This window comes from Pteropus vampyrus, unplaced genomic scaffold (genome assembly GCF_000151845.1).
Source record: "Pteropus vampyrus isolate Shadow unplaced genomic scaffold, Pvam_2.0 Scaffold43, whole genome shotgun sequence".
NCBI classification, from domain to species: Eukaryota; Metazoa; Chordata; class Mammalia; order Chiroptera; family Pteropodidae; genus Pteropus; species Pteropus vampyrus.
The window spans coordinates 3511879-3531740 of NW_011888824.1; the positions used below are offsets into that span (position 1 = coordinate 3511879).

General features: G+C 32.9%; 1 protein-coding gene across 1 annotated transcript in view; it reads left to right on the forward strand.

Moving 5' to 3' along the window:
• The window catches only part of PTPRK (protein tyrosine phosphatase, receptor type K), a 498113-nt gene that overhangs the window by 439686 nt on the left and 38565 nt on the right, over positions 1 to 19862 (forward strand). Inside the window, exon 13 of the mRNA XM_023529837.1 lies at positions 18399 to 18537. Coding sequence (XP_023385605.1) covers positions 18399 to 18537 — 139 coding nt within the window. The remainder of the gene's footprint in view (positions 1 to 18398; positions 18538 to 19862) is intronic.

Consider the following 19862-nt stretch of genomic DNA (forward strand, 5'->3'; position numbering starts at 1 on the left):
CATATGCTATAATGTACTACTTTAACAGTTCTTTCCCCTCATTGAAAGAAAATTTTATTCTAGGTATGGGTAGCTATTTCAAATAGCAATTTCAAGTATAAAGTTTATCCCTGTTTAGGAATTCACACCCTTAGAAATATATATTATGTGTTCTTATAATTGTCTTTTTTACTAGGAATTAGAAGAGATAATCTCTCTTTTTTATAATTTGACTAGGGAAGCAAAGTCATAGTTAAAAATACTTTGCACAAAATAAAGAAAAAACTTAATTGTTGAACAGTTATTGCCCCTCAGCTACACAGAAGTCTCTCTAACAAGAATTTGCTGGGTAGGGATGGGTTTCAGGGCAGAGAACATCAATTCTGTGTAAAACAGTATTTGCCTTTAAGGAGCTTACAGTGTAATGAGGACAATATACATATATATCAGTATAAAACAAGGAATAATCGAGACTTTTTTAAAGGACCATGTGATTCTGATATATGAAGGAGTGATGTATTACCAGGGCAAGTGGTGAAAGCCTCATGTAAAGATGTATTTAAGGTAGGCATTGAAGAAATAAAGGAAATTGGATTTGCAAAAGAGTGAAGGACAGGACAGCAGCTCCAGTAAAGGCTGGAGATGCAAATAAGCTTGGAACATGGGAAGAAGCGAGAGGAACTGAGTATTGGATTCCTGTAATTACAGTAAGGGCTTTGTGGAAGTAAGATTGGAGTACGTGAATGATTCTCATCCCTTGTCCAAATGTTACCCTTTGGCTGTTAAGAAACAGCTGTTATGACAGGATTGTGTTATCTAACTTGTTTTAAAGGAAAGACCATTTTGGTAAAATACAAATAGAAGAATAAACGTTTGAAGCAAATCACAGTACCTTCACCTACTTATTATGTGTCTGTGTGAGTATGTAGAGAGTGAGGAGAGATTCTGTTAGCAATAAAAACAAATAACAGTGGAAATGAAGAAAAGTAGACCTGCCTACAAGATCTATCAAATTTGGCAAATAATATTCTTTGTCTTCTCTTATTCTTTGCCACTCAATACCATCACTTTGGTCCCTGTCCTATGGGTTTCTCTTGACTAATTAAAGCGTTTACCTTAGAAAATACCATTTAAAACATGTTAGAAAGCATATAGATTTTAGTAGACTGAATAATGACCACTAAAACATATCAGGTCCTAATTCCTAGAACCTGTAAATGTTTCCTCATAATAAAAAAAAAAAAATAGTCTTTGTAGATGTGATTAAGTCAAGGATTTTGACTTGGAGAGATTATCCTGGATTAACTAGGCGGGCCCTAAATTTAATCACATGCATTGTATAAGAGAGATACAGAGGAATAGTTGACATACAGAAGAGAAGAAAGAAATGTGCCTACAGAGCCATTGTTTAGAGAGTTGTGGCCCCAATTCAAGGAATGTTAATGGCCACCAGAAGCTGAAAGAGGCAAGGAACCTGTTCTCCCTAGGACCTCTGAAGCTAATACCTTAATTTTGGCCCAGGGATACTGCCTTTGGACTTCTGGTTTCAGAACTTTCAAAGAATAAACGTGTATTGTTTTAAGCCACCAAGTCTGTGGTAAATTTGTTACAGTGTGAACTAAATATGTAGATGGAAAATTATTTTATGACCTTTTCTCTGAGATATAGCTATTTAGTCAGCATTTTATTTGAGCAGTGATAGAACCAGGATTTTCTATTCTACACACCATTGATTTCCATCTTCTTTTAAATTTGCTTACTTATTCTTCCTCTATAAGGTAGAAGAATTGAGCAAAAGATTTATAAAAACAAAGTCTTGCCTCCTTTGAGGTTCAGCTTAAATTACTTTGATATAACAAAAGTTGGAGAAAACAATCTTTCAGAATCGGAGACTTTGGAATTTGAATTCATAGAAACTAATGAAGGAAAAGAAAACCTGACCTCATAGGGAGAGAGTGTCTTATGCAAATTTTTGTTGTCAGCCAAGTTCATACATGCAGAATACATAAGTCTGTTTCACCTTTTATTGGAGATTTGAAAATAGCTTGTGATAATCTAATTTAAAAGGACTGGTAAATTCCTTTATCTTTGTAGAATGTATTCCACCCATGTCAAAGATTTACTTACTGTACTGCAAAATAAACTAGCACTCAGTGTGACTTTAGTTGAAAAGGTAAATATTGCAGTTTGCATTTTATTCTCCTGTGTTCATTTTATTGGCGCATGTTAAAGAACTGCAAAAATACAGTGGTAATGCTGCAAAGTCTTGCTGATAAATTCTGGGGATCTTCAGAGATTAGTTAAAATGTAGTTCTGGTTGTATACACTAAGGAAATACTAAATTATTTCTAAAACTGATACTGAATTTATGTTTACTATAAATACAAACATGTAATCAGGAACTATTAATATTTTCTTTTTTCTTAAAATGTCCCTGGTACACAGGAGAATTCTTAAGATCATGGTTTGTGGGTGCCATAGCAACATAATCTTATACTGAAAACATCATCTGTTACAGTGCAAGTAGTAGTGGCCATGTGCTCAGAATAGACTTTCGCTTGGTAAAGTGATAAGATTTGTCCAGATGTTTACACAGCTCTTACAAGGAATTATTTTAGTGTGTTTATATTGGTTGAAATGTTACGTGCTTAAAGGATTGAGTTACTGTTATGATTTGGAATATTTAAGTAGTGTTGAACTTTGGGAGTAGGTTAAATGCCAGTTTTGAAAAGAAAAATATGGGTGGAGAGGCTAAAATCTGTGAATTATCTGATTGTCCTAGTGATGTGCTGTATTTGTAAAAATAAGAAATCAAATAGTTCTGTTTTAAAATATACTAGCTAAGAAGTGTGTTTATTTCTTTATCATATTTTGAAAAGAATACTATCCAGCAGAGTTTTAATGGGAAACCATAGTAATATAAAGAAGGTGTAAATGCACGAGGAACATAGTCATTGGTGAAGATAATACAATGAGAAGTGTATTAGTCAGAGTTCTGCAGAAAAAGAAACAGAACCAATAGAAGATAGATATAGATGCAATTTATTATAAAAATTTGGTTCACATAATTATTTAGGCTGAGAAGTCTTACAGCTATTGTCTATAAACTGGAGACCCAGGAAAGCCAGTGATGTAGTTCTAGTCTGAGTCCAAAAGCCTGAGAACCACGAAAATTGATGGTGTAAATTCTAGTCCCAGTCCAAGAGCAGAAGACCTCTGTCTCAGCTCAGCAGTCGGGCTGAGAGAGGGAATTCTCCCTTCCTCAGCCTTAATGTTCTAATCAAGCCCTCAGGGGATTGGATGAGTCCCACCCACATTGGTGCAGGCCATCTGCTTTACTCTGCTGATTGAAATGCTAGTTCACCTGGAAACACCAGCATAGACACACCCAGAATAATGCTTAACTAGATATGTAGTCATCTATGGCCCAGTCATAGTTAACACCTAAAATTAACTACCACAGATAGTAAGAGAAAAGCAGCAACACCAGGTTGCTGAAGGAGAGTAATTTGAGAGGGGCTGAAACCATGAATCTTGCTTCCAGAGAGGTTTGACAGATCAAATTTGACTTTGGGAAGGTATGAATTCAAGGTTAGTACTTGTAGGGAAAAAAAATACAGAACAGCTGAGTGGGGTTGATACCATCAGGTACCCTCAAAAGAGTGATACTGGTTTCCACATCCATATTTAGGTTGCACAAACTCCCAAGAGAGTAATGACCTCTGATCTCAAGAGCTTTCTGCCTTCCCCTCAGTTCTTAAATGGAGCACTGATAAAGCTGGGCACCCTCTCTGTTCCTCTCCAGAAGTTACTTTGCTATGTAGAACAATCAAAAATGTTTTTTTACTGTGACATGCTACCTAGAATTTCTTGTAAATTCTCTGGTCAATTTTAGCAGTTTTCGGGTTTTATACGCTATTAAAATATTATCACTTTTTAAATTGGAGACTAAACTTATGCCTTTATTGCATTGCAAACACATAATACGGAACTATTACCTTTATATGGTTTCTTTAAAGTATTCCTGGGAAACAAGAGATTCATAAGCCATGGTTTGCTGATCTACTTTGAGAACCAGATGACTTTCCCATTTGAAAAAAAAATGGAGTGAATCAGGCCCATCCTTTTGCAGCCATGTATTCACCCCATTTTGTTCTATCAGGCCAAATGTTTCAAAACACAATATAGTCCTGGCCTGAAGGAAGATTTTAGAAATATATAGTAGTTGAGAAGGAATAAATAAGGGAATTTCAGCTGACAAGTATATCATTCTTTTATCACCAATGAGAAGCATCCTTCTACACTTAGGCCTTCCCTGACAGTTTTCTGTTAAGGACACTCACTCTTTCTTTCATCCCTTTTCCTTCCTTCTTAGAGCTACCCTGAGAGTCTTCAGACTCTCATTTCTTTTTCCGGAAATCATCAAATGTCCCCTCCAACAAGTATGTCACACTTTGGATCCTTCTTCCATGCTATAAACTAGAGCCCTTAGTCATTACCCAGATGTTCTATTTCTTCAGGTCTGTAGAGTGTGTTAGAGGATGTTAAAAAGGTAAATTGAGGTGGGTTATAATATCATGACTAGAAGAACTTAATTCCAGTGCAGTTTCCTTTCCAGGAAGAGTTGGTTCCCTTTATTAAATTCTTGTGATATAAGAATACCTTGCAAAGATAAGAATATTTATATAATATATAATATATATGTTATATATATTTTTTTATTTTTAATATAATATAATTGAAACCCAGGGTAGACTCCACCTCCTATGAGCATTTTTTTGACCTTGTCATTTAGTAAATTCAGACTGACCTATTCCTACTGTCCATTGATAGGTAAACAGGTTCACAACTGAGTAAAGAAATATTGGGCACTGTTTGAGCTGAGACCTTCCTGTTCACAAGGGAAACCATACGTTGTTAATGTTCATCTATTTTCCTATCAGAGAGGGACAGGGCTGGTTTTCCTGTGACAATTTGGATTAAATTCCTTTGATTCTGGGTCCACTTCTGATCAAAGAGGAGTGGGTGGAATTTACTAGTTTATCCCCCCATGAATGCAGCTTGGAAACCACAAATGCAATCTGGGTGAGCAGGTGAGAGTAGGGAGCAGGGAGCTTGTGAGGCACCTCTCTACACTACTTATTTTCTGAAGAGAGAAGACTAGGTTATTTGAAGACATTTCATAGATCTCATATGATATGGAAAGGAGATGGAGCAAACAGAGTGAACATAATCTGAGGGACATGAAAGAATCAGAATAAAGAGTAATCTTTATTCTTGTGAAATTAAGGGAATTATTATGTTGCAAAACTGGTAAGAAAAATAAAGTAGTCCCAATGCTTTTTCCCTGATTCTTTACTGTAACTTCACCCGTTTTTTTGTTAAGGAAATTAGAAATCAACTTTTAGCTAAGAATTTTGGAATAATTGTTAATATGAACATATGACATTATTATTAATAATTTCTTGACTATCTTTACAGACATCTGTTTCTCAAACCATACTTGATTTTTCAGATTTTAGTCTTTGCTTTACTTCTTCTTTTTTTGCCTTTTTCCTTCTGCTGATCCCAATACTCGGTTCACCAAAGGTCAGAGAAGTTCAGTATTTTTAAAGCAGAAAAATGTAGAGAGGGTGGAACTTTATAATGTAAGTTTTTAGTCTCTGTGTCAGAGCATGTTGATTTATGCAGCATCAAGTAGCTAAATTTAGGCTACATCCAGAACCTGATCTACCAAGTATGTGTACACTCTACTCTAGAAGAGCACAATTTCCCTTTAAAAAGCTTGGCTTTCTTTACCCCAAAATATGAAAACATATTAGTTTCACGGGGATTGAAAAAGAAATTATGCTTATAAAATCTAAGGCTCAAAAAAAGCCCATGAGAAAGAGCAAGGTCACATGGAGGATAATGGAAAAGGAGTTGGTCATCATTGTCCAAGAGAGGCAGGTCTGCAAGGGACTACTGAGGACTAGAGTTGAGCTGTGGGATCTTGTGATAATACTGGAAGAGGGTACCTCAGAGATCTTTTCAGAATAAATTAAGAATTTTTCTTTTTTTTTTTTTTATAAGCTAGGAGACCTTGACAGTAGCAGGACTCATTTGGAGTGAGGTGCTTAGAAACCAGTTTTAAAGAATTTAAAACAGTAAGTGAAAGAAACATGTAAACAGTGGGTTCACTGAGTTTGGAAATAGTTGAAAAAACAAATATACTAAAGAAAAATGATGGCACTTGTTTAAAGACTTCTAAGAATTAGATTTTAAGAGAAGAAAAGAGACCAAAAGTTGAGATGGCAAGAAGACAAAACAACAAAATACCTTACAGTGTTTTAAAAATAGGTCACAGTAGAATATAAAGCAGATATAAAGGAGAAAAAGATATTGCTCAGAATTTGAGAGAGCTAAAGTTATCACTGATGGGTATTCTGAAAACAAATTTATACCAGCTACCTAGCTTTTGAAATAGTAGGTAGAAGTTAAGTAGCCTATTTGCATTTATCCTATAAACTCTAATTTGAAAGCAGCAGCATGCGGACTGTCAGTGGTTAAATCTCTAACATAACTGAAAAATTTGGAGATCAACATTTCCTGAATTCTTCTCTCTACTAGACAGTGGATATGCTGGTATATGTCCACAGAGAAGGAAGATGTGGAAAATGCAGGGAACAAATCTTTATGAGCTTGCTTTAAGATCCTCTCACTTAATCCTTAGAATATGTATAAAAGAATATCATTGCCCATTTTGTAGATGAAGAAGCTGAAATTCAAATAAGTTATATAACTTCCCCAAGTCCATATAGTCACTGAATGGCAACCTCAAAATCCCTTGCTCCTCCTAAAACTCCAGCCTACCTCTATTAAGCTATGATTTAGAGTACAGATAAGAAATAGAACCACCAATATATGCATAGGAATTTCAGAAGAGAATGAGATTGAAGGACTGGAGAAAGCTCCATTGAAGAGATGGGTATTTGTTATTAAAAGGGTCCTATTCAGAAAGGGAAGGGCTTTGAGTGCAAAAACAGAAGGTTCATTATCTAAAAGTGGGGGGAAAAAGTAGTCAATTAAATCTTCTTGGATGTAAATGTTTGCTAGATATTTTGAAAAGTAGAAATTGAGAAATTTATCCAGTGTTTAGGTAATTTTCGATGTTCAAGAACCATTTAAAAAGGTGGCTCCTATCTCTTCATTCAAGGCCAAAAGATATTTTGGGATTAAAAACCAATCTCATACTGAATTACTGTGAAAAGCTGAAACTCAAATAAAATTAGTTTTTAATATGGCTCCTCTGAATAATATTAAGGGAGTCTCTAATTTAATAAATAAACATCTGTGAAAATTTCAGTGCAACCTCTGTTAATACGATTTAAACCATGTTGTGTGTTCTCCTGAGATATGCCAGATTAATGAATTATCCAAGTCTTGGGAAATGACCTACTGAAAATGGAAGTAGAATTCATAACTAAAAGCAGCCAAAAAGGCAGCTAATCTTAACCCCTCATTTTTACAAATAAGGGTAATTGAAATATGTTCAAAAGTATTTAATATTTTAGATCACATCACACCCTTATAACTTAAGCATTATTTAAGATTTTATTTGTTTTATATTTCTTTCTCTAATATTTCAAATTATATTACATTCAAATGTGTGGGAGTGTTTTTTTTTCCTGTTTGTGTTTTGAATGGCATGTTTGGATGACTGGCCTAGATCTGGCATTCTGAGTTCTGTGCCAGCAAAAATGTCAAGTGCATTTGCCTTTTAATTACATGCAGTGCCTGGATTTTAATATTCCAGATTTTTCTATGAAGAGGAGACTTTCCTGATCCTGTAGTTTAAGGGAGAAAAAACATCACTGACATTATCGTGAAGCTTTTTCTCCATAACATCTCTAGATATCTACATTTACCATTTTATAATCATTCACACTAATATTCAGATTTAGTTGTTTGTAGCCTACTTTGCTATAAACACTGTGGGTGGATATGTGATCCAGCATCATTCGTTTTAATTTATTCCTCTTATTTCTCAGTAATTTTCAGCTTAATCTATTTTACTCTTAATAGGCCATTGCTACTTAGATGTCTCACATGTAATAATCCATATATGTAAGATATGTAGTTCCTTATCATTTATACTTTCCTTTCTTTTCCCTTCCTATACCTCTGGCATAAAGGTGAGCCAGCTCATTATTCCCCAGGGTTATGGCATTCTTATTTGTCTTCTTAGTTTTTACTTCAAGTTATTTTTAATTTCACTCTATTTATTTCATTCTCTAATCTTCTTTTATTACTTAAAGTTTAAAAAAAACTTTTTTTTTTTTTTTTTTATCAACAAGGCAGCTCCCTAATCTCTGAACTTTCTTTAATGCCTAGTACATTGACAGGCATTCAAAGCATTTTGTTATTGATATGATACACTCTTCCCCAACTCAGTAAAGAGCCTCACCATCCACCTCCATGTTTCCTTTAGAGAGGTCTTCCCTCACATTTGAAGTTAAAGAGGTCACCGTGGTGCTCTATCTCACCCCCTATTTTAATTCTTGATATAGAACTTCTCATTGCCAGGTGTTGCTTGTTTACCTGTGTATTGTCTCATGCACAGGATGTAAACTGCATGAGAGCTAAGACAGTCCCTGTCTTGTTCGGTAATGATATTTCAGAGCCTAGAAATGTTCTAGGCATTTGCCAGGGCCACCAAATTATTTATCTATCTATTCATCTATCTATCTATCTATCTATCTATCTATCTATCTATCTATCTATCTATCTATCTATCTGTCTTTCTGTCTGTCTGTCTGTCTGTCTGTCTGTTTGTTTGTTTGTTTGTGAAAGGAAGAAAATCCATGCCTTCTGCCTGGATTTAAGGTGGGGCATGAAATTTATATTTTCCTTTTTTAAAAAAATAATCTCATATCTTCCTCTAAGAACTTCCCAGATTCTATCTATCTATCTATCTACCCATATCTACTTTTTTCTAGAAAGCATTTGATGTGACAGCCAATTTGTATTTCTATCTTTCCAACTTCTTTTTCTTGTGTTAGGTGTAGTGATTGCGAATGACACCTCCCTCCCTCCCTCCCTCTCTCGTTCTCTCTTTCTTTCTGAGAAGACACTGGTAAAAATATTCCTAATATAGATCACTAATCACATTTCTTTCAAAAAAAAAGTGCCAGATGAGAGTCAGGAAGCATGGGCTATATTTTTAATTGTGTCAATAACTAATACTGTGATCATGATCAAGACATTTATCTCCTCTGAGTTTTTTCTTCATCTAAAAATTACAGTTGGACTTTGATGTTGAATTATTTTTAAGAAATGTTTTAGGATGTCAACAACCAGATACAATTTCATCCCCCTATGCAAGATCTCCAGTTGTGCTTATTTTTGGTACTTGCCATATTCTGCTAAGCACAATTATTTAAGTATTTATCTCTACTTCTAGATTATGTACTCCCTGAAGGAAAAAGATTTCTTCATTTTTCTTGTTTTCAGCCTAGTGCAGCCTTTTGTTTCCCTGAGGTATTCAACAAATATATGGTAAATGATGAAGAGTAATATTAATATTTTTGTATTTTTAGAAATTAGACTTCTCCCCATTCAATGCTTTTTTTTCAACTCATATTATTTGAACTAGATTTGGAAAGGTAATTTTATCTGAATTTATATATGCCCTAGCACTTCTGGGACCTTATTACATATCAGACATTTGTCCTAAGTACTTTACATATTTAAACACATTTAATATTTTTATCAGCCTAGAAGTTATCTTTATAATTTCTATTTTACCAATAGGAAAATGGAGGAATGCAGTACTTAACTTATTCAAGGTCACATAGCTAGTAAGTGGCAGAGGTAGAACTCAAACCCATATCAGTAGTTTCATTATAACAAAAATATTTAATGCTACATGATTAGAGTAATTCCTATTAGTATATTTTTCAGATATTTTGAAGTTCTTTGCCAATTGCTATTTTGTAGAACAGAATTTTTCTTAAAGCATGATTATAGATTTTATAAATTAACAGTTAACTCTAGAGTTTATGTATTTGTTTCAAAAATGTTAAAACTTTAAACAGTGTATTGTAGTTGATGTATGCTCTAATAAATTATGAAGATTTTTTAATTTGTTATTTATTAGACTAAACTGTTGGTGACTATGTAAATTATTGGACATAAAAAAAGACAAATGAGATTATATTTCTGCCCTCGATTAGCTCCAGATTAGTATATGTTGCAGACTTATTGAAAAATATTTGCAACACAATTTTACATGTAGGTTACAGGCAAATAATTAACTGGTGTTTTAGACGAGAGCATAGTTAAGGATAAGGTCTTGAGAAAAATTAAAACATAAAATCCCATGATCTGACTTCCATTTTTGGAAACCTGACAGATTAGATGCTCTGAGAAATTCTGCAGAACAAATTCTTCCTCGATCGGTCATGTCTTTAGTTACATTGCTAGGCTCACAGCACCTATGGGAGGTCTCTATAGGACCCACTATTCTGCCTCTTTCATCCCCGAAAACATAGATGATTGGAGCTGAAAACTGTGAGGAATTGGCAAGAGAGGTTAGTAGTCACTGATAGGAGATGCTAAAGATACATCTTCCAACTGATAATAAGGGGGCTGCCTTGCTGGAGACTTCCGTATAGAGCGAGTACTCTTGAGGGGTGTAGAGGTGGGTTTAGTCTTTGGTACCTGGTGGTGCCTGGCAGAAGTTGATAAAAGTTCTCTTTCAGATGAAAGCATGATCAATTTAGGCCAGCAGGATTCCCACAACCTATGGTAAAGCAATTAACTCACAAATGTCACCAAACATTCATGAAAGTAACTCAACTATGAGAGTCAGGCAAAACAAAAGATCTAAATCCCCCTGAGGACTGCAGGTATTTGGATTGTCAGGTACAGAATACAAAAGATCTGTGTACAAAATATTCAAAGAAACAGAGAGCAAATCATATAGATTAGCAAGAGACTATCAGGAGTAACTAAACAAAGAATCATCTGCAAAGGACCAAGTGGAACTTCTAGGAAGAAAAGCCACAATTGTTTAAATTAAAAAATAACTCTTAGGATGGACTACATAGCAGCTTTGATAGAAGTAAAATGATAATTTCTCAGCTGAACTTTAATCTGAAGAAGTTACCCACAGCAAAATATAAAGATGTGCCAAGATGCTCAAGAAGAAGAGAACTAACTAGGCATGGGAACATATATTATGACATATCATAGAGAACATATATTATGACATATCATAGAGCTATAGTAATTAAAACCATGTTATAGCAACACAGAATACATATATTGCCTAATGGAAAATAATGGATAATCCAGAATTTGAATTCATACATTTGTGTAATTTGGATATAGGACAGAGTGGTTTTGTAAATCATTGGATCAATTAAAAAATTATCCACAGTTAACTGGATATTTATGCAGGAAGTAGGGGTGGAGTGCTGAAATATTTTCTTACTGTATATCATACTCAGAAAGCAATTCCAAATAGATCCAGGATTAAATATATAATGTAAAATTTTAAAACTTTTAGATAAAAATACATTGTTATTGTGAATTCAAATAAATGATTGATGTATTTGATTTCATTAAAATTAAGAACTGCTGGTCATCAAAATACCATAAATAAAATGAAAGGAAAATCACCCAGTGGAAGGTATTTGCAACACATATAACCGATAAAAGGTTATCCATATATAAAATCTTCTTATAAACAAGTAAAAATATGAAAACCAAACAGAAAAAAAAATGGGCTAAAGTTGTGCACCAAGCATTTCACTGAAGAAATAAGTGTAAATATTACAAATAAGTATCATCTCAAAAGATGTCAGTAATCAAATGCAATTTAGATATAATTCTCTACCACTAAATAGACAAAAAGTCTTGTAATACAAAGTGCCAAAATATAATTTAAATGGAGTTTACATACACTGCTAGTGGGAATGTAAATCGGTAACTATTTGGCATTACCCTGTAAAGTTGACTATTTGCAATCGTAGAATAGTTTCAGTCAAAATCCTTTGGAAAGGACTCATAGGACAACAGTTGGCAAAATCCTGATAGATTAAGGAGTATTTGAGTATTTGGGAAATGGTCCATGCTTTTAAATGATTCGGGTATATGGCACCCTAAAGGAATTGTCAGTAGATGAGATTGAAAAGGTAGTTTAGAACATAGTTTTGAAAAGCTTTATATGTCATACAAAGAACTTTTGCCTTTTCTCTTGAATGGAAAACAGTTAAAAGAGTCATTTAATCACATTTGCATTTTAAAAAACTTTCTGGTGGTAGTTTAGAAATTAACTAAGGAGGCTTATATGGGAAGCAGAGAGACTTAGAGAAAAAGCAAGTTGACTTGGTCTTAATTTTGGTCAGTAAAAAGGTGGGATGGAGAATTGAGGACAGATAGACTCAGCTATGTTTAAGAACTAAGGCTCTGTTTTATCCAATTCAATAAATCTAACTAAATGGAAAGCTTAACGAAAAATTCATATGTCAAATAAAATATTTTCCCTTCATTAATTTACTATGAAGCAAAAAGTAATATTTTACAAGTTTTAACCTTTAAGTACAGTCCTGAAATGTGATACTTATTTTATTGCCTTTTCAAATAGTATTATGTCATTTATTAAGGATTTTATGTAAATTTTGAACTGTGATTTTAAAACCAAAACAAATTGAGAAAATCTAAGACAAGAAAATGCCTTAAACAATGTGAAATTAATTTTAAGTATTTGTAATGTTAATCTATACTTTTATTTCATAGTTATTTAAAATATTTGTATACTTCTGCACTTTTATTTTCCACATCATAAATTTATAGGTAATGTTCATATCTTTATTAAATAAGAAAAAATAATATTCTAATTACTTTTTAAACAAAATATATGACATATAGCCATTTTCATTTTCACCAATATAAAACTCTGATAGACCCTGTTTTCTGTTGTCAACAATCTAAAACTGGACAAGTTTGATAAGACCATATGACGATGAAGCAAAATGACTTCAAAGGATCATTGAGTTAAATAATACATCCTTCAAGATGCCTGTAAGGCTTAGATGTCCATTGTGGCAGACTATTTAATTAATAACATGTACTTTACAAACTCATCATTATATATTTATACAATAGACAACAAAGATTTTCAAAAAAAGTGTTTTTCATGAATGTCAGTTCCCCTGTTCATAATTTTGACTTATTATATAATGGACTCAGATGGCTAACATTCTTGACCATCTCCACTCGGGGCAGCAGCATCTCTTACTACATCTTTTACCAGCGTTTCACAGTTTATAAAAACTTTTCACATCATTGTCATTTAATATTCCTAAAAGTTATGTAATATAGGCAGTTACTATTTTTATTTTATAGATGAAATATGAACTCTAAGTGATGCTAACTTGCTCACTGTCACACAACAAATAAGAGAAGGAGCTAAAAATTAAAATAGGGTCTTGCTGATATAGAATCTCTTGTACTTTCCACAATGCTAGAATTTCCATGCACTTTGATTTGAGGGTAGATGGTAGCGCATGATGGAAACAGCCTTATGAAGGAATGACTATCAGAGGGGCTTGACACTTTTAGAGACAATTCAGAAATGTATACATCAATTCGATCTTGACAATATTCAAAACAAGATATTTGTCTGATTTCCTACATGCGAGTACAATCTACTGTAGGTAGCCTTATTGTCATTCTTTCATTTATTCAACTAATACTTTTTGTACTTTACTCCTTTCCAAGTCTACTGGAAATACAATGGCAAGCAAAGTAAACATGGTCCCTACTTTCCTGGACTTTATCTTAACAGCAGTGAGAAGCCATTGGAGGGTTCTAAACAGTCAAATGACATGACATAGTTGAAGTCTTAGAAATACTATATGCTACACTGAGTTTGGAATAGGCAGAGAGAGCAGTCCAGGATATAATATAGGTGGCTACTGTACAATCTGGGTAAGATATGATGTTGACCTGAGTTTAGGTAGAAGCAGTGTAGACAGAAAAAGTAGACAAAGGAGATATTTAGGAAGTAGTAGTATTTTGTAACTAATTGTATGAGAAAGAAAAGTGACAATATATTCCAGTCTACCGAGGACAATTTCAGTTTTAGCCTTTTGTCCTGTCATAATTATTAAGAATACCCCCTCTCACTATCAGAAGCATCCCAATTTGGGTGATAAATTATATTGTTAATCCTGGAGATAAGGAGAGAGAGGAAGATTCAAGAATGATGCCCAGATTTCTGGCTTGAACAACAGGCAGAGTTGTGTCATTCCGTAGATAGTTGTGCCATTTACTGAAAAGGGATACATAGAGGAAGGTCTGGTGTGAGAGTAAAATTATGAGTTTAGATTTGGATATGATGTATTTAAGGTGACTGTCTTACACTGGAGTGAAGACATGTAACAGGGATGAGATGAATTTATGGGCTGGGAATTCAGATTGGAGCCCTGATTGATTCATGGTTGGAGATATATTGATTTGTGAGTGATCAGCACGGATGGTAACTGAAGTTATGGAAGTAGATGAAATCCTCAAGCCAGAAAGAATGGAACAGTGTCAAGAGGTCCAGGTTCTTAAGAAACTCAAAGCAGCACCTATTTTTAAGGGAAACAAGGATGGACTCACAAAAGAGTTCTAGAGAGGAGGGGGCAGAGTCATAAGAAAACTGGGAGATGGCCCAGTGATGGAAGCCCCAGGAAAGGAGTATTACAAGAAGAAGGAAAGAGTGGAGAGCGGTGTCAAATGCTGTCCAGAAGTTGCATAAAATGTGATGAGAAAAGAGCACATTGAACTCAATAACCAGTCAGTCGAGACGTTGGTGATGGTGGGTTGGGGGACATAAGACTTATTATAGGATTTGAAGAAATGATTACAAAGTGAATGTGAACAATTTTTCAGAATTATAACCAAGAAGAAAAGAAAACATTAGTAAAATACCTTGAGGATTTTCATAATTTACAGAACAATGATATCTCTAATGCTTTTGTGAGGTTACCTAATATATTGTGCTTAAGACTTCTACCTCTAATACCCATCATAAAGATGGAAGCCTGTTTTTATATGATTGCAGCTATTAAATAATTTTACTTTTTAAATAAATATGTGGAATTTTTAGGTATTTGTGTAGTTTTTTTTTTTTTAACCTAAATCTTTTACCTACATGTTTTAGTTATTTTTAAGTAATTGGAAGAGGAACACAACTGTAAAGTTAACTTTAAGTATTTTTGGGGGGAAAAAAAGCATCTCATAAATTTGCTCAATAAAAAATGAAATACCACCTTAGTTTTTTCTCACTATCCAAAGATTTATGCCTCTCTTGGCTTTCAGAACACTGGAGACTCTTTGAATATTCTTTGACAGATAAAAAGGTAAAGATTTATGGCAAAGGAAAGCATTTCTGAAAAAAGTCCTCCACATTGCCTTTGTGTATGTGCATAAATTATAAACGGGGCTCAGAGGTGCACTCACTATAAAAGCTTTTTGCTCTCTTTAAAGAAAATAGAAAATGCTCACTTAGGGACTACTGCTTGAATTTCCATTATGAATCGTCTAAGCTTGAATGATTTTAGGCTATTGATGTTCCTTGTTTCTAGTAGGTCCAGAACTTAGAAAAATATGTGTAATGAAATTATCTGAAGTAACGAGCAGTAGTAGTAATAATAATAGTAGTAATATATGTCATAGCTAAGACTTTAAGGAAGATTCACAATTAAGGGAAAATAGCCACCAAATCATACATTCTTAGAGAGTTTAATGATTCTTCTGTATTCAAGTTTAATAATGATGTTGAAGCATAAATGAACAACTCTTTGCAGAAGAATTATAATCATGACAAACACCCTTACCCAAACAAAACTTGGTGTTTTTTTTTTCCTTTTTTGACTATTTGGTAAATATTAATTGAAGTCCATCCAGTGTTTAACAAAGACATATAGAACATGTAAAGTAATGACTGATTTTCATAATAGATTATAAAAATCTTGTACCCTGAATACAACTTCAAGGTTATTAGTACCTTTGGTCAGAAATTTACTTTTAGATTTAGCTTTTCATTCCTGGAAATATTTTTAAATTAACTCATTAGCAAATCTGTATTATTTAATAAGAATTTAAAAAATATTTTTTGTACTCTGAATTTGAATTTGTTCACCCGTCACCTTCATGTCAATTTTGTTATTTAATAATTGCTAACCTCAGACTGTATTGAGGCTGGCTGTTTATACCTCATGATGATAGTTTATATTTGCACCTGTGTATATTTATGAAGGTTGTTTGCTTCTGGTGGGGCTTCTGAAGATTCTTATACAATACAACACATGCTATTTATGCAATATTATCTTTAGAAAATGGATCTCATAATCACATTTTATTGAACTAAAATGGTATATTAAAATATATATTTACTTCATTGAACAAGAACTGATCTTTTAAAGAGTTTCGCAAACATTTAGTTTTGTGAGATAGCTCAAAAAATTATAAAGGGATCATACACTAAAGTTCTGCATACAATTTTTTTCTAGTTTCTACACCCAACATTCTCTCTTTCTATTCAGAGTAGTAACTGTGTCAAACCAATCCATTTTGAGAATTACAAACAATATTATTCTTAGCTTTATAGCCAACTTTGAAATATATTTTCTGTTTTCACTATATGTCTTGTATGTGTTTGTGTGTATATGTGTTTGTGTTTTTATGTATATGTATGTATTTCTAAAGTTGCTCTTGGGAAAATAAGGGATTTTCAATATATCTAATGCATGTTTTCATTAATTGAATCATAATGCATAGTTTGAAATGTAGTGAGCATTGAACCGCCTCTATTCATAATTAATGAGGTTGGAAATTCTCTGAAGCCTAGATATACTGAAAGTGTCATATAGGAAAGGAAAATTCTCTTGTTTACCAGAAGAAACAAGCTGAAGGCTTGCTTTTTGTATTTAAGAATAATAGCTACCAAAATTAGTCCATGGGGAAGTCTTATCCTATCCATTTGAAATAAGATAAATTAAGACAGTTATAATGAAATGTTTTACAAAATTAATTGTATTTCTAACTCTATGTTTCATACTGATTTAGCTTTAAATTACCATTTTATGAAATGATATTTTATTAGATATATTAGTTCTTTTTAATTTCCTACCTGGAAAAATTAAAAGCTAGCAATCTTGTGTCACTCTTTTTGGGGGAATTAGAAAACTGGAGAGATATTTAGAAGTGCAGAGCTGAGAGTTAAAAAAAAAAAAAAAGAAGCCGACAGAGAAGCTAAAGAAGAAAGGACTGGACTGTAGAAAAAATGTATTATTTTTAAGAGAATTAGCAAATTATCTATTGGAAAAATAAGAGGTTAGATTTAGGAATTCATTTGTTTGTTTAATTAGCCATCATCTCTTGACATTGTTAAGAATCACCTGTACTCTTGCACACAGATTCTTCGTAAGAATCTGTGGATCTGGAAACAGAGAAATGCTGCTTTAGATGATAGAAGATGTGTTAGATTTTTGTCTCTGTTCTTGAGCAATTAATAACCTAACCTTCTCTCTCTAAGCCTCAACTTTTTTTTTAACTATAAATTGTAGCTAATAATACTTTTCTTGCCAATTTTCAAGATAAGCGAGGTAAAAGGAAAATCTTCAGAGGATTGCTGGAGCTTGTAAATTGATTAAAGATTATAATTTTAATTATGTGTATACAGGGGATGGTGGTGACTTTGAGAAAGGAGGTGAAGGTGTATGAAACATTTTTTTTTTTTATTTCATCTTCTTGATGTTCTGTTTTCCAAATTTATTATCTGGGTTTTATTGGCTAAGAGAATGTGAAATATTTCTTATTGTACCTGTTTTAGTTTTCTTATTCTTTTTCTCCACCAAACCAACTATTCATTTCAAATCTTATGTATCAGATCATAAACTCACATCTTCAGTATTCAGACTAGGAATGTAACCCCTTTTGTCTCAGAAAAGTGCCATTGACAGCACCTTAAAAGGCGAAGCACTGCAACCTGTACTTGGGTGGAGCTAGGTTTGCTGAATGAAACAATAAACAAATGAATCTCTAAATCTGACTTCATCTCTTTCCTATGTAGTATTTGCTAAAAATTTGTGTTTTCACTTTTAAAAACATTTGGAGAAAAATAGTTCACCCTTCCCTTTGATAATTGTTCCCAGATTTTTGTCTCTTTTGTGTTAACAAAACCCCTATTCAGAAAGATTTCCCCTTAACTCAACCATAAGTCTCTTATGCTGTAGTTTAGCATACTTCTGTATTTGTATTTTCAGGTTATTTTTATTCAAATGAATTAAACAAGTTGCATTTTTGTAGTAGTCGTGTAGGTTTTTTTTTTTTTCCTGCAGTAATTAGCTGTTTTCAGTAACTTATTTTTTTGATTCATTTAGCAGCAGCAACAGAAGAACCAGAAGTGATTCCAGACCCAGCCAAGCAGACAGACAGAGTGGTGAAAATAGCAGGAATTAGTGCTGGAATTTTGGTGTTCATCCTCCTCCTCCTAGTTGTCGTTTTAATTGTTAAAAAGAGGTAAGGCCTGATTTTATTCTGTCCTACTCACTTATCATTTATGTCACTAGTTTCCAAACACTTTTTGTTTCCTTGAGAACTTTGAAGTTAGAACAAGCAAGGAGAACAATTGAAATTTAGCCACGTTGCCACCATCTAACACAATTTTTCATGTTTTTAAAATAAATTCTTTTGGTTATTTGCAGTTTAATTTCAGGTATAAATATCTACCTTTTGAAATTAATGTATGAATTTAAATTTCTCAGATGCAAAGATACTTGGTACATTAATTTATCTTATACTTGAAATGTTACTTATTAAAATGATAAAATAAGTATTTATCATTCATGATACTGGGTTATAGTCTATGAAATTGTTTTGTATGCATTCTATTTTTCTAAATATTAGTTATAAGTTATAAATAAGATAAGAACATGAACATTATTTAGTGAAATGGTATATGAAATATTTGCTGACTATTTTGGTACTTTAATATGATGAGTATACTTTTAAGAAACTGAGCATTAGTCTTTTATACTATAGCAACTAATATCACCATCTTCTGGGATTGTATGAAGATATTAAGACCCACTAGAATTTAAACTGAATTCTGTTCTGGAGATTAAAATATACTCCTGCTGAAAAACATTTCAAAGTATACAGTTTTTATGATCTGAGTTTTTTTCATTCTATAAAATAATTATCTATAAGGCATTGTCCAAGAAATAAATCCAACTCTCCAAAATCCAGTCATATGTTTGAGATAATACGACAATTGGGAAAGACTTCTTTAAAAAAATATTTACATGCAGAATACAGCCTTAAAATAGTTTTGTGTATAGAAATGTTTGTAATTTATGAATTATATTGAATAATATAATGAATGATAATGATTACATTACATTAAATAATATACTATTATTTTTACTCAAAATGAATCATTAACAATATAGATAAGACTCATTCATACTACATGTTTAATGATTCCATCAGAGTTTATTTTAATGTATTGCCTCTTTACAATTATTCCCTGGAGATATATATGTTGGAGAAGACACATCTGCATTAGAAACATTAGGTATGCATTATAGTGTTTTGTGTTAAATTAGCTACATACGTGCTTTCCCTAATAGTGCTTTCTCTTTTTGCTGTTGTCTACCTCTGTGGTTGGAAAATATATCATATTTGAGACAGGAAGATTTAAGCATTTTAGTAATAAATTTTGCCAGTCAAGATCAACAGAACTATTGAATGTAACTTCCAGATTTTATGTCTCTATTTAGAGTAAATTTATATTTGGAGAGTTAACTAAACACTTTAGAGAGTTAACTTAACTTTGCTTCACA